Source organism: Camelina sativa, chromosome 5 (genome assembly GCF_030686135.1).
Source record: "Camelina sativa cultivar CO46 ecotype springtype chromosome 5, ASM3068613v1".
Lineage (NCBI taxonomy): Eukaryota > Viridiplantae > Streptophyta > Magnoliopsida > Brassicales > Brassicaceae > Camelina > Camelina sativa.
This window is the reverse complement of record NC_141884.1, coordinates 37,201,255-37,214,738: the sequence shown is the minus strand read 5'-3', so window position 1 is coordinate 37,214,738 and position 13,484 is coordinate 37,201,255. Positions and strand designations below refer to the sequence as shown.

Here is a 13,484-nt window from a genome sequence, read left to right as displayed (position 1 = left end):
CACAATAGGAACTTTGAACCTTGGCATTCATAAAATGATTATAGGCTTTCATTATGTCAACCTTAGTCAGAGCAACTATGCGAATGTAGTGGACAGTAAGTAGTAAGTAGGATTATAATTGCAAAATACGAAAACAAATGTTATAATAAGAAAAAGAAAAAAAAAAAAAAAAAAAGACACGATCGGAAAAGACTTAATGGGATAAGAGAAAAAGATATGGTCCAGCCTTATCTCATACCTGGAAATGCCACGTGTCAGACACTACCAGAACATAGCCTCCTCTTACAACCACAAACTTTTTTTTTCTAATTCTTTTTGATTACTTTCTTTCCCATTAACGTAAAGAACACAACGAACGATGCTAGCTAAGCTATGTTTGGATTTGGATACGCTCACGCTACTATATACTATGAATAACCCCTACAAGAGAATATAAATATGTTCCTTTAATCCACGTGTCGGATACGCATTGGTCACATGCTTGACGAACAGCTAGATTCTGGCAGATGAACTTTTTAAAGAGTCCTGATGGACCAATCCACACGTGCTTTTATTACAGCTGACGTGGGCTTTTTATGTAGGATGTTTCGGAGACGAAGCGGGTCATGTGCCACGTGGTTACACAACCTGGCATTGACAGTTTATGCCTTGTCGGATTACTTGTTGTAACTTGTAAGATATGTATTTTGTTACCTATTTCTGTCGAGCGAGAGAGAGAGAGAGAGAGATACCTAATTCTGTATTAACACCCGATTATGCTAACTTTTACCATGATTAAAAAATTGCAACCAGAGAAATTTGAACACTTGTTAAGACATGTTAAATCTTTCAACCGCTGAAAGATTTTATGTTAAGACATAAAATACATACGTCAACGAAAGTAATGTAATAAGAAGTTTCGATTGGTAATATGAACAGAACTTGAAAACCCTTCTTTTCCTCATAATGTTTTTGTTTATTAGTATGACTTTCATGTTACGTACATCTGACTTTTTTTGTATCATCCGTTTTGGGTACGTTACGTTAACACAATTTTGAACAAGCAGTAAGATAATACTAATATTTTTATTCTTATAAAAATGCTTTTTGTAATAAACCAGAGGACACTACGAACCAAGTGTTTTTCTTTTCTTCTCTAAATATTCCTTTTCCCTAATAATATATCCGATGTGGCAACAAAGAGAAAGGTGAGAAAATCTTTTAGAACGCCACTAGAAGAGGGAATCAAAAAGAGCGTGAAAAAGATCTCAAAATGCCCACTTCCTTAATAAAACATGTGGCTCTCACATTTTCACAAGTCTCTCTCTCTCTTTCTCTCTACGCTGACTTGTAATTTTCTCTTTCTCTCTATCTATCTTCTTCTTCTTTATCGTCATTAATACCCAACCCCAAGCCCCTTGTTTTCTCTCCATGCTCCGATCTTTAAAGAAAGAAAGAAAAAACGATTTAAACCTTCATATACATACCTAGAAGTTTCATCATAATTTATAGTTATGTCTAAACCTAGAGATACGGAGATCAAATTGTTTGGGAGGAGAATCACATCTTTCCTGGCTGTGAATCATTGTGATCCGTCGTCGGTGTCCCCTTTTCACGATGTTTCTTCCGATCAAAGCAAGGAGGGTTCTTCTTCTTCTTCGTCGTCTTCTTGTTCTCCAACGATTGGACCAAACAAGGTATGTCATGAGAATCCTTTTTTTTTTTTTCTTTTTTCCCTTATGTTGTGTTGGTTAATCTATCAACGAACTTCTTGATATATTCTATGGTTGGTGGGTCAATTTTATTTTAGATTCTGAGGGAGACCCATTTCTGAATTGATGGAATCTAGTAATTGGTCGATCTCGATCTGTTTTTTTTTTTATTTTTTTTTTATTTTTTGTTCTTTGGGATTTGAGTGTTGCCATAATTTTTTTGAGACTTTCTTGTTCATCTCTCTGTTTTATGCTCTTTCTTATGAGTTTCATTTTGTTTCCACTTTTTTTTAAAAAATATTGCATAGTTAAGAAAGCACGATTTCAAAATTCTGATTTTTTAGTTGAATTATGAACACTAGATACCAGATTCAACATCTTTCTTTAGCTATTATTACTAAAAACACTAAATATTGGTTATTTGCTAGACTATTTATATCCGTAAAATGGCTCTTTTGCTATTTCTAATCCAAATCCTACAAAACAATTTCAGGTTGCGGCTGATAAAAATGAGAAAGAGAATAACAGATTCAAAGATCCTTACATACTATCCGATCTAAACAAACCGTTAAAAGCAGTATCTGAGATCTCATCATCACCAAGAAGCTCTAAGACCAACTGTGATCAACAGAGCGAGATCACGACAACAACAACAAGTACTACATCAAGAGAGAAATCAACGGCACTCAAGAAACCGGACAAGCTTCTTCCATGTCCGAGATGCGAAAGCGCAAACACCAAATTCTGTTACTACAACAACTACAACGTGAACCAGCCACGTTACTTCTGTAGGAACTGTCAGAGGTATTGGACAGCTGGTGGATCCATGAGGAGCGTTCCCGTCGGCTCAGGTCGTCGCAAGAACAAAGGATGGCCTTCTTCAAACCATTATTTGCAAGTCACTTCTGAGGATTGTGATAACAATCACTCGGGAACGATCCTTAGTTTCGGTTCTTCGGAATCTTCGGTTACAGAGACGGGTAAGCATCAGTCAGGAGATACAACAAAGATAAATGCTGATTCAGTTTTTCAAGAACACAAACACTACCAAGGGTTTCTTCCTCCTCAAGTAATGTCACCTAATAATACTTCTCCTTGGCCTTACCAATGGAGTCCAACGGGTCCTAATGCTAATTTCTACCCTATCCCTTTCTATTGGGGCTGTACGGTTCCCATATGTCCTACCTCAGAGACTTCACCATGTTTAGGAAAACGGTCAAGGGATCATCAAACTGACGGAGGGATCAATAATACTACAACAACTTCTACTACAAGAGCAAGATTGGCTTCAGAATCACTTAGAATGAATAGTGAAGCTACTAAGAGCGCGGTGTGGTCTAAGTTACCAACAAAACCCGAGAAAAAAACGCAAGGGTTCAGTTTGTTCAATGGATTTGACACAAAGGGTAACAGCAACACAAGAAGCTTTGTCGTCGCTGAACCTTCTTACAGTCTACAAGCAAACCCTGCAGCGATGTCTAGAGTTATGAACTTTAGGGAGAGCATGCAACAATAATCTATAGTCATATATATTCATGAACTGAGAGAGTTGAGTTTAGCTGATTGTTACCTTGTGGAAGAAGGAAACGCTGTGTAGATATTTTGTTGTTTCGTACTAAGAGTAGATATAGTACTGTTGTATCACAAAGAGAAATATTTTTGGAGTTGTAGATATTTCTCTCCATTGTGTTATGAAGTTGCAACATATATAAACCTTTTAGATTAATATCTACGTGATCTATCTGAACTTACAATTACTTTTTTGCCCATGATCCCAAGAGATAAATATTCTCAAGTCCAAATTGTCCTCTCTGGTAAATGCATGTCAGAAGAGCATGATGTTTCAGCTTGTACGTTTTTGGTATTTAGTGTAAATGGGTCAAACTAATTTGAGATAAGTGATGAGAAAAGTGGAATATGAAAACCCAAAGAGAAAGAGAGAAAGCAGAGCATCTTTCACTTTCATTTTCGGATTAAAGAAAGAATCCAACTACTGGCACTGAAAAAAAGCTAAAAAAGAAGAGCATAAAAGTCTCTTTTTCTGGCTTGAAATAAATATTCCTTCTTTTGTAATGTCCTTTTCCTTTCTTTTTGCATCTTCACTAATCTTTTATACTACTACTCATTTTGGTTATTTTTATTTATTATATTGCTTTTAAAAAAAATATTATGGATGCCTTATTCTCTTTATATCTTAAATCTTATCAACAATTAAAATGGTTCAATTGTCTAATCATTTCATAGAAGTTGTTCTTGATTTAGTTAAATGCATCATGCATGTCACATATTTAAGGGGCAACCCAAATTCATTTAATACATGAATTGAGCTCATATATGGTTTGGGAAAAACCAAAAAAACTAAAATAATTATTGGATTTTGTATCTTACTTCTACAAGAGAATTACATATTTATTAGGTGAAGATTAAGGCGCATACTTTTAGATTGTTTTCACTTGGCTGAACAGTAAGGCCCAAAAAAGCTTAGAAACCATTAACGTTTGAAGAATTATAAGCACGATGACTTCGCATGCTCTTTCCCCAAACCGGAAGTCTGTTCTAAGTGGTTGGTGAGTCCTCTTTCTTTAACAATAATGGCAACCGAGGGGACACAAACGTTTTGAGGTGCTCGAGTGGAGAAAGAAATAATAGAAGAAAGAATTGTTCTTATCAAGCAAATATATTAGTTTGTCTAGAAAAAAAAGAAGCAAATATTAAACCTTACTTAACATTGGTAGCTCAATTGATATACTAGTTGGCCACCAATAAAGAAAGAATAACTTTTTTTTTTTGCCAATGAAGAAAGAAATAAAAGATTTAAGACAAGAACTTTGTATAAAGAATTACTCTCTTTATTAATGTGTTTAGAAAATATCCTCTCAAAACTAAACACTCTCAAAGCTCTCTCTTAATTCATGGTTCATGTCACAACTCAACATAGCCTTTTATATCAAAACATAAATCTTAAACCTATTAGGAAAACACCAATATTTAGATTACTCCTAAATATTTCTTGAGCTTATCTTCTTTCTTATTCTTAACAGTCCTTTGTAAGAATAACTTGGGCCTTAAGGTTCAAAGCTTATCCAACAATCTCCCTCTTAAGCTTTGAATCTTCTTCTGCAACATCTTGAACTCCTAGCAACCTTCTCATTTCAATGAACTGAATTCTTGCCAAAGCCTTTGTCAAAATATCTGCCTTCTGATCAGCTCCAGGAATGTGATCAACATAGATGAGCTCCCTCTCAACACATTCACGAATGAAGTGAAATCTCTTGTGAATGTGTTTGCTCTTACCGTGAAATACAGGATTCCTTGCTAGAGCAATAGCAGCTTTGTTGTCAACATACATCATGATCTGCTTGCTTCTCCAACCTGTAACTTCACTTAAGAGATCCTGAAGCCAAATTGCTTGCTTAGCTCCCTCTGTTGCAGCCATAAACTCGGCTTCACATGATGACATCGCAATAGTGTCCTGTTTCTGCGAACACCATGTGACGGGGGTGCTTCCAAAGAAGAACACATGACCGGTTGTGCTCCTCCCATCATCCTGATCAACGTTGTGACTACTGTCACTGAAACCTACAAGCTCCTTTGATCCTCCTCGATTGTACTTCAGTCCGTATGAAGCTGTTCCTTTCAAATAACGCAAGATTTGTTTCATGACCTCTCCATGCGATTTGCGTGGACTCTGCATATACCTGCTAATAATTCCAACAGCAAACGCAAGGTCGGGGCGAGTATGTACCAGATACCTTAAACAGCCAACAAATCTCCTATAACGAGTGGAATCAATTTCAGCTTCCTCGAGTGCTTTCGACACCTGCAATCCGAACTCCATTGGTATCAAAGTCGAATTGCAGCTTGCTAGTCCAGCCTCAACTAATATCCTTTTTGCATATCCATCTTGCTTGATTGTGATCCCATCTATCTCTTGCTTCACTTCAATACCGAGATAATATGTGAGTTTGCCAAGGTCTGTCATCTCGAACTTTGCAGACATACCTTTCTTAAACTCGATTATGGCTGTGAGTTTATTTCCTGTAACCAATAAATCATCGACATAGACTGCAACCAAGAGCAGCTCTTTGTCTTTTGTTCTACGATACACAGAAGCTTCCTTAACACATCTCTTAAAACCCATCTCTTTCAAGATCTGATCAAGCTTTGTATTCCGAGCTCTCGGAGCCTGTCTCAATCCATACAAAGCTTTTGATAGTTTATAAACTCTGTGCTCTTCTCCTTTGATCTCAAAACCTTCAGGCTGTTCTACATACACATCTTCTTTTAACTCATTGTGTAAGAAGGCTGTCTTCACATCTAAATGATGGATTTCCCATCCATCTGTCGCAGCCAAAGCAATCAAGAGTCGTATGGTTTCTAAGCGTGCTACTGGAGCGAATGCTTCACCAAAATCTACACCACTTTCTTGCACATATCCTTTTGCCACAAGCCTGGCTTTGTGCTTACTTATGGAGCCATCAACATTCCTTTTAATTTTAAATACCCACTTAAGACCAATTACCTTCACTCCTCTTGGTCTATCAACAAGCTTCCATGTGTTGTTTTTGTTTATGGACTCTATTTCCTCTCTGCACGCAACTCTCCAGACTTGTTGATCCTTAGCTTCCTTGTAATACCTTGGTTCGTTGTTAATTAGGAACAGAAGTGTCTCACTCTCGATTGTTGCTAACATAACATAGTCTTCAAACCTCTTTGGCTTACTTGTCTGTCGAGTAGTCCTTCTTAAAGGCTGAATTTCTTGTGTAACATCTTCCTCATGATCGTCTGCATTTTCTTGTGGTGTAACATTCTCTGTTATATCACCCTCTGCATCCTCTGCATTGTTCTCTGTTACAACTGGTCCTTCTCCAACATCTTCGACTTCTCCCCATCGCATGTGAAACATGCCAGGTTCTCTGTTTTCACTATCTCTAGCCGAACTCCACGACCATTTGTCTTTCTCACTGAACACCACATCTCGGCTAACAGTAATTCTTCGAGTAGAAGGATCAAATAATCTATAAGCCTTCGATCCAGGCTCAATTCCAAGATGTAACAGAGGCTTTGACCTATCATCAAGTTTCTTGAGGAGCGTATTATCAACCTTTGCATACGCAATACAGCCAAACACCCTGAAATGCTCAATATTTGGCTTCCTCCCTCGCAGACTCTCGTAAGGTGTCATGTTGTTAAGTGCTTTGGTAGGCACCCTGTTTATTAAATAAGTAGCATGTCGAACTCCTTCTCCCCAAAGATAATTTGGCACCTCCATACCTTTAAGGAGACTCATGGTTATCTCCATTAGGGTTCTGTTCCTCCTCTCTACCACACCATTCTGTTGAGGGGTGTAAGGAGCTGTTAAATGCCTTGTGATCCCAGCAGTTTCACAAAACTGATTGAATTCCCCAGATGTAAATTCTCCCCCCTATCTGTTCTTAGAGTCTTGATATCCCTTCCAAGATCTTTTTCTACTACATTCTTGAAACCTTTGAAGCTTCCAAAAGCTTCACTCTTCTCCTTTATCAAAATGGACCACATGTACCTTGAGTAGTCATCGATAATCACAAATATGTACCTGTTATTTGCGAGTGTTGCAGGAGTTATGGGACCACACAGGTCCGCATGTAGTAGTTCAAGTGGTTTAGAGGCTCGAAACTGGGTAGCTTTAGGGAAGGCATGTCGAGTCTGCTTGCCAACTAAACAAGACTGACATAGTACTTTTTCATCTCTAACATCCGATAAACCATGAACCATATTCTGTAGAAACATTGTCTTGATCGTTTTGAAACTGATGTGTCCCAATCTAGCATGCCACTTCCAGGTGTTGTCATCGAGACGAGATAGCAAGGAGATTGGTCTCCCTATCTTGAGATTAATCTTATAGAGACGATTTGCAGAACGCATGACTCGCACCAAGAGTCTCTCGCTTGGATCGTGAACCGTAAGGTAGTCTTGTCTCATACGGACATCACAGCCTATCTCTGTTGCCTGTCCGAGGCTTAGTATACTACTCTTGAGGTCAGGGATATAATAAATATCAGATACTAGAATCTGTTCTCCACTCTTGCTTTCAAATAGGATCGAACCTTTCCCAACAATGTTTACGCATGAGCCATCTCCGAACTTCACTTGCCCTCTTATGTTTCTATTAAGCTCAGAAAAATAAGATTCTTGTCCTGTCATATGATTGCTTGCCCCGTTATCAAAGTACCACATGCCATCTTCTCTGCTGTAGTTCTTCGGGATAAGTTTGTCTTCATTTAAAAATACAACCTCATGCATATACAAAGTTTGATCTGCCTTCTCTGTTTCCTCTGTTTCTACCTTGTTAGCTTCCTGCGCCTTTTGAAACTTCTCAGGACAAGAGGATGCGTAGTGACCAACCTTGTCACATCTAAAACAGGTTATTGTCTTCTCTTTCTTTTCTTGAGTTTGATTCTGGTTTGTGTTATACTCAGTTCGTTCTTGTCCATTGTACCTTCCTCTGCCTCGACCTCTGCCGCGACCTCTGTTGCCTCTGCCACCGCGACCGCGACCTCTGCCTCTGAAGTTATTAAAGTTCTGATTATAGTTTGATTGTGTTTGATAATCAGAACCTGAAAACAACAGCTTTCCTTGTGTATCATCTTGTTTATCTTCTCCTTGTATTCTCTCCTCAAAAGCTTTGAGTCTTCCAACTATCTCCTGGAAGCTAGTAGTATTGAGATTTAATACTTGTTCCAGAGAGGCAACAAGATGAATGAACTTGTTCCTTGGCACACTGTTTAATATCTTCTTTACCATCCTCGGTTCATCGATCGGCTGTCCAAATGATGTAGCTTGTGTCGCGATTTCAAATAACTTTCCTGCAAAGCTATCAACCTTGTCTGATTCTCCCATCTTAAGCTTCTCGAAATCAGACATTAGAGTCTGCAAACATGCCTCCTTGACACGGTCAGCTCCCATATTCCTTGACTTTATCGAATTCCAGATATCTTTTGGTGAAGCCAAATCACCAACCTGTAGTATTAGAGATTCTGGGATCGACTGAAATAACAATGCAATCGCAACATCATTCTTTTCATCATCGGTTGAGCCAGGTTCTATAGTCTCCCAAACTTTCTGTATTCTCAAAATCACCTTCATCTTCATCGACCAAACCGTATAGTTTGTGGAGGTGAGCTGAGGACATTGGATTGAGACTGTCTTCTCCATATCCTTCGGACGAGTTGTTGTAGCTACTTCGCTCATGGTTTTAAATCAAATCCGATCCTTTGGATTGATCAAAACACCTTGCTCTGATACCAAATAAAAGATTTAAGACAAGAACTTTGTATAAAGAATTACTCTCTTTATTAATGTGTTTAGAAAATATCCTCTCAAAACTAAACACTCTCAAAGCTTTCTCTTAATTCATGGCTCATGTCACAACTCAACATAGCCTTTTATATCAAAACATAAATCCTAAACCTATTAGGAAAACACCAATATTTAGATTACTCCTAAATATTTCTTGAGCTTATCTTCTTTCTTATTCTTAACAGTCCTTTGTAAGAATAACTTGGGCCTTAAGGTTCAAAGTTTATCCAACAAGAAAGAATAATTTTAAAGATCACGAATTCGAACATCGACGATAAGGAATGAGCTAATTTAACATCGACGATAAGTCGCTTGCAGATGTTTACAAATGATTAACCGGAAACATTATCGTATGACTAAAGTTATTAAATAATACTCCCTCCGTTTCAAAATATAAGATGTTTTAGCCAAAGCAAGCATAATAAGAAATGTTTACTTTTAAAAAGTTGAACCAATCAAAAATAAGACTGCATAAAATAAATAATAAGAAAATAGAAAAGTAGTCTAAAAGTTGCCTCAAAAATTTAAAACATCTTATATTATGAAACAAGCAAAAACCTCTAAAATATCCTATATTATGAAACGGAGGGAGTAGTACTTAGAATGTCAAGAAAGGAGGAATAAAGTTAGGTAGAATTCGTAGGAGGTCTCCCATCTCTCAGCTTTCACCTGGACCATCCATACTACGTAGAGACCGATACGTATAAGTTCGTAAAGTAGTTCAGCTTTTTTAAGGAAACGAACAGAAAAAAGTGTTTTCTTTCTGAAAAATAAAATAAAAAAAGTTAAAATCAATATTTAATTATTGCTTCACCTAATGAATTAACATGAATGTTGTTCTTTATTGGTTTCCCTTTTGGTTTGATATTCTTTCACGCATCTGCTTTCAACGTTTCGATTTTATCAACCAATATATTTCGTTATTGGTTCCATTCCTCATTTTAACGAAATCTAAAAAATTTACAATCAAAAGAAATATTCACATGGAACTACAAATGGTAGTAGTACTCTCCAACTTCCATCAGCCATCGACATATGATAATGTTATATGTTCTCGATCGAGAAAATCATCACACTTCCAAACAGAGCTGAGATTGGGCTTGAGCATGGCCCTATTGGCCTAGGCCTAGAAGAGCAATAAATTGAAGTGATCTAAAATGGTCTAATTTCAATCAGAGGTATTCAAACGTAAGCCTTCCTATATGGTCCAGTACACTAGCTAGAAATGCTTACCGTTTTCTTCTCTTCTTGGTTTACATATTTCCTTAATGTTTGATAAAAACTAGTGACATATCGCAAAAAAATGTTACAAAATTCTGTGATGCACTAATCAGATATTTTTTTCTAATGTTGTAAACGAAGAAAACAACAAGTGATTTAGTGTAAAGAGAACGTAATACTTATATCCAAATTTAACACGATCGATTATTTCTATTTAATCATATAAAAATGTTAAGCTGACTAGCTAGGTATACAAATCGTACGTATCATGAAATAAATGAAAATCATTATTACAAAAAAAAATAATACTAGTTAGGAGAAAAAGAGAAGAAGGGGCCATGTGGGTGACATGAGGTCGATGAGACGCATAAGTAAGGAGCAATGAAATGTAATATGGGTGTGAGAATAATTTAAAGAGTGGATGTTTGGACTTTCTGTTGCAGAATCTGTGCCTGAATCTTGCTACCTCATCAATATCGCATGTTATCATTAACTTCTGCATACTCCAAATAAATAGAATAGTACATTATTCTCTTTTATTTGACTTCTCTATCTCTTTCTTTGTTGTCGTTTCTTATTTCCACATCATCGTCCCTGCTATACCATATGTCACCTTCCTCTTCATATACGAAGCATGTTGTTGTTACTCTCACTCCACACAGTTTTTGGACCATTAATGACGGAATCTGACATTTTCATATAAGATAAGAGTTAGTTAGAACTATAAAGTGGTACACATATGTTTTATATACTTCAAATCAAGTTTGGTTTTGAAGGTGCAATAATTTGGCATGTACTGTAATGAAAAACACTAATATATATTTTACCAACGAGTGGTATATATATATGTACGTACGTACTAATACGCGTTAGGAATGTTGCATGTGACTACGGACAACAACATTTGAACTACAAATTTATTATTAACGCAACAAAACTACATCGGCAATGACTCAAATCATTTCATAATTGTTGCTAACTAACTGAAGCTAGTCTTGTTCATCATGATGATGAGATCACGACGCCGTCCCCAACCCAAGAAAATCGAAAAATGGTGGTTTCTTCTCCTCAGTCGACGTTCTGTCAAACATCTGATCACTCTTCCCGGTCTGGTGTGAAAAATCGAATCTAGTAGCCTCTTGTGTCCATGCAATGTAATCCCCGACCATCATTTCGTTTTCGAACATATCCACCATTAATGGACTCTCGTTTCCATTATCATAACCTAAGGGGTACAAAAATGGAAGAAGTTTAAATTAAAAGATGCAAGTATGGATATGAGATTTGTAAACCGAAAGGAAAGAGAACACAAACTCAAAACCTGGGAAGCAAGGAATGGGCAACATAAGCTGCTTCTGATCATTGGTAACAAGGTGGGTCAAAGCTAACCTAGTAGGGTCAAAATCATTAAAAAAGTGAGGATTAGGTTTACTGAGTGGCTTAAGAGGAAGCACCGTCTTCCTCCTACGGTAAGTAGAAGACTGTTCTCTAAACTTGCGAGCCATTATGACATGCCAATGGTTCTTCACAGAGTTATCAGTCCTCCCAGGGAAAAGCCTCGCTATCATCGCCCACTTGTTACCATAAAGCTTATGAGCTTGCAATAGCCTCTCTTCTTCTTCCTCTGTGAAGGCTCTTCTGTTTATCCTCGGATCTAGTTGGTTAAACCATCGAAGCCTACAGCTTTTCCCTGCTCAACATTAAAACCCAAAATATCAAGAACCCGAATCTTGAAAAAGCTTAGAACTAAGGGATAGAATATATATATATACGTACCGGATCTTCCTTGGAGCTTTTCAGCTATGAGGTTCCAGTTTTGTGGGCCATAGACGGCGACTAGTTCTTTGAGTTTAGCATCTTCAGCGGGTCTCCAGTGTCCTCTCGACACCGAAGTTTTTGACGAGTGTCCAGTGCTTACATAGTCTGCTGTGTCTTTCTTGCTGCAGTTACTGTAATCACTTAGGTAAGAGTTCCTAATCTCTTCTTCTCTATGACTTGTGGGGTAGCGATGGAGATGTTGATCGTTGTTGATGTTTAAAGAGAAGTGGTCAGATGAAGAGATCTGATCCATCAAACGGAGATGATCTTCCGACATGATACAATGTTGTTGTTGGTTAGTGATGAGGTGAGGACGAAGAAGACGGGAAGCAAGGTGTTATGGAGAGAGACGCCACGTCAGTATGCGCCATCTACATCTTCATTGGAGGAGAGATGCAATATTAAATGTGACTTTGTATAGCATAATTGATATTTGTGTGATATTATTACGTATGGCTCTAGGCTATGTGCGTGTATATGTAGATATGTTGTGACCTTATTTTCTGACAAAATGCTGTTATACAACTGTTAAAAGGTTCATGGACTGTCACGGACTGATTTGAAATCTGATATATATATTTGTATTTATGCATTATATATAACTAAATTAGTATATATAAAATATTGTCTCAAATCTATAAACAAATTCACAATAATCCTGGCTGAAAACTTTGTTATTTTTTTTGAAAAAAAAACCCTATAAATGTGAAAACGTATAGAGATGAAAGAAATAAACAAAAAACATGGTAGGACAGAAAAAGAGTAGATGACAGGGAACACGTTTCCTACGTTGTGAGCAGTGTGAGTTGTGTTTGAAAAAGTGGAGAGATGAAAAGTTGTTAAACATCCGTAAACATCTTCCCTTTTTTTTTTTTTCAGTTCAACTGCTTTTAAACTTTGTTGCCCCAAACAAGACATTATATTGTTACTACGTACGATTGCTTGCCGGACAAAATTTTGGTTTAAACCTATGTAAACCAATGTGGTTTTGAAAATGGTTAGTTTGATCTCACGTATTAGGGAGATGAAAAAGTGAATTTGAAGAAACCTATTCCAAATTTCACTTAAAAAACCATTGACTAGTACATTGATTTGGGCTTCTACCTAAAAGAAAAATCTTAAAATTTACATATTTTATTTTAATAAATGCTTGTTGACGTTGTTTGTTAACCGGAAATACTAGGATGAAACTAAAATATCTGAAATAGTCCGAACTAAAATAAAGCCCAAAAAGGCTTTAAAGAACATTTGAATTGACTGTTGCGTCTCTTCTAACCACACCAATTTGCCTCACACGCACACTTCAATGTCCTCTCACCAATCCCCATATCTCTCTCCATACATGTGAATGACATGTGATATCTACAGAAAATAAGTCCGATTTTCATATGGAGTCTTGACTACTTGTTGCCATAT

The 13,484-nt window shown here is 37.0% G+C and overlaps 2 protein-coding genes across 2 annotated transcripts; one reads left to right on the top strand and one right to left on the bottom strand.

The window, feature by feature from the left end:
• The first annotated feature begins 1,105 nt into the window (after positions 1–1,105).
• LOC104788021 (cyclic dof factor 5) lies at positions 1,106–3,421 on the top strand. The gene is made up of 2 exons (XM_010513699.3): positions 1,106–1,676; positions 2,185–3,421. Exons 1-2 carry the CDS (start codon positions 1,494–1,496, stop codon positions 3,205–3,207), a joined length of 1,206 nt encoding a protein of 401 aa, XP_010512001.1. The 5' UTR covers positions 1,106–1,493; the 3' UTR covers positions 3,208–3,421.
• A 7,663-nt stretch (positions 3,422–11,084) lies between these two features.
• On the bottom strand, positions 11,085–12,507 carry LOC104788020 (transcription factor MYB105-like). The gene is made up of 3 exons (XM_087451201.1): positions 12,027–12,507; positions 11,572–11,940; positions 11,085–11,475 (listed from the first exon to the last, which is right to left on the bottom strand). Exons 1-3 carry the CDS (start codon positions 12,343–12,345, stop codon positions 11,267–11,269), a joined length of 897 nt encoding a protein of 298 aa, XP_087307327.1. The 5' UTR covers positions 12,346–12,507; the 3' UTR covers positions 11,085–11,266.
• Positions 12,508–13,484: the final 977 nt, after the last annotated feature.

What these genes read in the sequence shown, in the direction of transcription:
- LOC104788021 (XM_010513699.3), top strand. Translation starts at nt 1,494, where the DNA reads ATGTCTAAACCTAGAGATACGGAGATCAAATTGTTTGGGAGGAGAATC. An exon ending in CAACGATTGGACCAAACAAG is followed by an intron (nt 1,677 to 2,184) that starts GTATGTCATGAG and finishes AAACAATTTCAG; the next exon opens with GTTGCGGCTGATAAAAATGA.
- LOC104788020 (XM_087451201.1), bottom strand. Translation starts at nt 12,345, where the DNA reads ATGTCGGAAGATCATCTCCGTTTGATGGATCAGATCTCTTCATCTGAC. An exon ending in AAAGCTCCAAGGAAGATCCG is followed by an intron (nt 11,941 to 12,026) that starts GTACGTATATAT and finishes AATGTTGAGCAG; the next exon opens with GGAAAAGCTGTAGGCTTCGA. An exon ending in GCCCATTCCTTGCTTCCCAG is followed by an intron (nt 11,476 to 11,571) that starts GTTTTGAGTTTG and finishes TGTACCCCTTAG; the next exon opens with GTTATGATAATGGAAACGAG.